The sequence below is a fragment of the Chiloscyllium plagiosum genome, chromosome 21 (genome assembly GCF_004010195.1).
Source record: "Chiloscyllium plagiosum isolate BGI_BamShark_2017 chromosome 21, ASM401019v2, whole genome shotgun sequence".
In the NCBI taxonomy this organism is placed as follows: domain Eukaryota; kingdom Metazoa; phylum Chordata; class Chondrichthyes; order Orectolobiformes; family Hemiscylliidae; genus Chiloscyllium; species Chiloscyllium plagiosum.
Window position 1 is genome coordinate 14,056,531 of NC_057730.1, and position 3,484 is coordinate 14,060,014.

The 3,484-nt window shown below is 43.7% G+C and overlaps 1 protein-coding gene across 1 annotated transcript in view; it reads left to right on the plus strand.

Annotated features, from left to right (window-relative positions):
- ptcd1 (pentatricopeptide repeat domain 1) overlaps nucleotides 1-3,484 on the plus strand; it is a 31,607-nt gene that overhangs the window by 19,262 nt on the left and 8,861 nt on the right. Inside the window, exon 6 of the mRNA XM_043711291.1 lies at nucleotides 655-1,431. Coding sequence (XP_043567226.1) covers nucleotides 655-1,431 — 777 coding nt within the window. The remainder of the gene's footprint in view (nucleotides 1-654; nucleotides 1,432-3,484) is intronic.

Here is a 3,484-nt window from a genome sequence, read left to right on the forward strand (position 1 = left end):
TATATATACATATATATACATACACATACATATATATATATATATATATATATACACATACATACATACACACACACATTTCGATTTTTAAAATCGCAATCAACAGTAGTTTCATTGCCATTATTAGACTTTTACTGAATTCAGATTTCACTTTCAGCCGTGGTGGAATTTGAACCCTGGTCCCATGAACATGACCTGACTCTATGGATTGTAAATCCATTATCTCCCCCTAGGATGGGTTACTTGTTTAGAGTCATAGAATTGTACGACACGGAAACAGACCCTTTGATCCAACTCGCCCAAGCCGACCACATATCCTAAATTAATCCAGTCCCATTTGCCAGCATTTGGCCCATATCCCTCTAAACCCTCCCTATTCATATATCCATCCACATGCCTTTTAAATGTTGTCATTGTCCCATCCTCCACCACTTCCTCTGGCAACTCATTTCATACACACACACCACCTCTTTGTGAAAAAGTTGCACTTTAGGTCCTTTTTTTATCTTTCCCCTCTCACTTTAAAAGAACCCAAAGATTTTAGTGCTCTTTGTTACGAGTTAGGTCGATAATTGTAGATACTGTGGAAATCACATGTTGAGGGAATCTGTTTGAACGCTGAATTGATTTTCTTATTCTCTCTCTTCCTTGCAGATTTGGCGAGAGATGTTGAAACTGGGTGTGAAGCCCGATGTCAAGAGCTACAACCTGCTGCTGCGAGCCACGAGGGACTGTGGTCTCGGGGACCCTGCCGTGGCCTCACGGTTGCTATTGGCCGATGACGGTGATGTATGGCAGCTGAAGCAGCACCGGAGGGTTCGGAGTGTCAAAGGCCAAAAGGAGGCGAGAAGCAGCAAAAATATAACAACGATGGTGGTTGGTCTATTGGAAGAGCAGTTACTTGGACAGGCTTCTGATCAACCAACCACCTGCAGAGTCTCTGAACCAGAGGCTGAGCAGAGTGGTGAAACTTTACCAAAACTAATGGAAGCACAGAACCTACTGTCCAACAATGGGCAAGAGAAAGAGCTGGTGTCACAAGGAGTGCCCATTTTGGAACTAGTTCCCAGATCCCAAATATTTGCAGTTGATTCAGACTCCAGCAAGCTTCCTGAAACTGCACATCTACCTAATCTACTCGATGTTCAAGTCAACAAGAAGAATCTTGTTTCCTTAGGAACAGTAGCTACGCCACCTGACAGGCTAGCACTGATTGGGTGTCTGAATGGCTTTCTAAATAAGATGAAGGAAGACAGTGCGCCTCCAGACATTAAAACCTTCACACTTTTGGCTGAAGTGGTGGAACCAAACAGCCAATCCGAGTCCTCCTTGGTAGCTTTCATGGAAGAGTATGGCGTGAGGCCAGACATTTCATTTTATAATACATTAATTCGAAAAAAGAGCAAGCTGGGTGACTTGGAGGGAGCTAAGGTAAGTGACTGTGTCCAGAACGAGCTTCACTTAAAAAAAGACTGACTCCATTTTATGTTCTCGGTGTTAAAAAGGACAAGTGATATTTCATCAAATTTATTATATGCACTGTCAGATGTAAAGCAACAAGTGGTGAGGCCACTTTTAGAATACTGTGTACAGTTCTGCTCACCCTTCTACAGGAAGGATGTTGCTAAACTTGAGAGCGTGCAGAAAAGATTTATGAGGATGTTACCGGTACTGGAGGGTTTGAGCTATAGGGAGAGGCTGAACAGGCTGGGGCTTTGTTTCCTGGAAAATCAGAGGCTGAGGGGTGAACTTATAGAGGTTTATAGTATCATGAGGGGCATGGATAGGATAAATAGTCAAGGTCAAAACTGGAGGGCATAGCTTTAAGGGGAGAGGATAAAGTTTTAAAAGGGATCTGAGGGTAACATTTTCAAGCAGAGGGTGATGTATGTATGGAATGAGCTGCCAGAGGAAGTGGTGGGGGCTGGGTACAATTGCAAAATTTAAAAGGCATCTGGATGGGTACATGAATAGGAAGGGTTTGGAAATGGGATGTCCAAATGCTGGCAATGGGACTGGGGATGTCTGGTCGGCGCAGACAAGTTGGACCAAGGAGTCTATTTCTGTGACTCTATGACTCTAAAACCTGGAGGGAAATTTCAGTGACTGAGTTTCTCTCCTGAATGAATGAAAAGCGTGTTTCAGTAAATTACGCATATCACCATATGCTTCTTTCTCTGGGATAGAACACTACAAGGAATCTGCATGTCAGTGAGAAAATTGATTAGCCCTGCTCAGAAGGCTGTTCTTTGGGTTCATTGGAATCATCTTTGTGGAAATTATTGTGCAAGCTATTTATTTTTAGAGACCTTTTGCTACAGTACGTTGTATAGCTTCCTGATTTTTTATTCACTCCAAGAAGTAGAAAAGTGAAGGCAGTGTGTGGAAACTGGAGAATGTCCACAATTCTGTAGTCAGTTCATTCCTTTAAAGATTGATAGGGTAGTGCTAAACTGATTCACAGAAGCTAAACATCAGACCCTGGCACCAACATTCGATGACTTGCTGATCATGGGGTCATTGCTCTTTGCAGTGGGACCTTCCTATTTGTATTGTTTGGAAAACACTTTATAATGTGAGGATACGTATTTTGATCCCACCCAGAGCCTTCACCACCCCTCACCTTCAATAATACATGAGTCTGGATGAAGTACTGAATTTTGTGTCATTGAGTCATACAGCATAGAGACAGACCCTCCAGTCCAACCAGTCCGTAGAGTCATAGAGATGTATAGCACGGAAACAGACCCTTCGGCCCAACTCGTCCATGCCAACCAGATATCCCAACCTAATCTAGTCCCATTTCCTCACACTTGGCCCATATCCCTCTAAACCCTTTTTATTCATATGCCCGTCCAGATGCCTTTTAAATGTTGAAACTGTACCAGCCTCCACCATTTCACCCAGCAGCTCATTCCATACATGCACCACCCTTTGAGTGAAGAAGTTGCCCCCTAGATCCCTTTTATATCTTTCCCCTCTCACCCTAAGCCTATGCCCCTAGTTCTGGACTCCCCTAACCCAAAGAAAATACCTTGTCTGTTTACCCTATCCATGCATCCCATAAACTCTGTGGGAAGCTAGGGAAGTGATTGCGGGGCCTCTTACTGTGATATTTGTATCATCGATAGTCACAGGTGAGGTGCCGGAAGACTGGAGGTTGGCTAACGTGGTGCCACTGTTTAAGAAGGGTGGTAAGGACAACCCAGGGAACTATAGACCAGTGAGCTTGACATCGGTGGTGGGCAAGTTGTTGGAGGGAATCCTGAGGGACAGGATGTACATGTATTTGGAAAGGCAAGGACTGATTAGGGATAGTCAACGTGGCTTTGTGTGTGGAAAATCATGTCTCACAAACTTGATTGAATTTTTTCAAGAAGTAACAAAGAAGATTGATGCGGGCAGAGCAGTAGATGTGATCTACATGGACTTCAGTAAGGTGTACGACAAAGTTCCCCATGGGAGACTGATTAGCAAGGTTAGA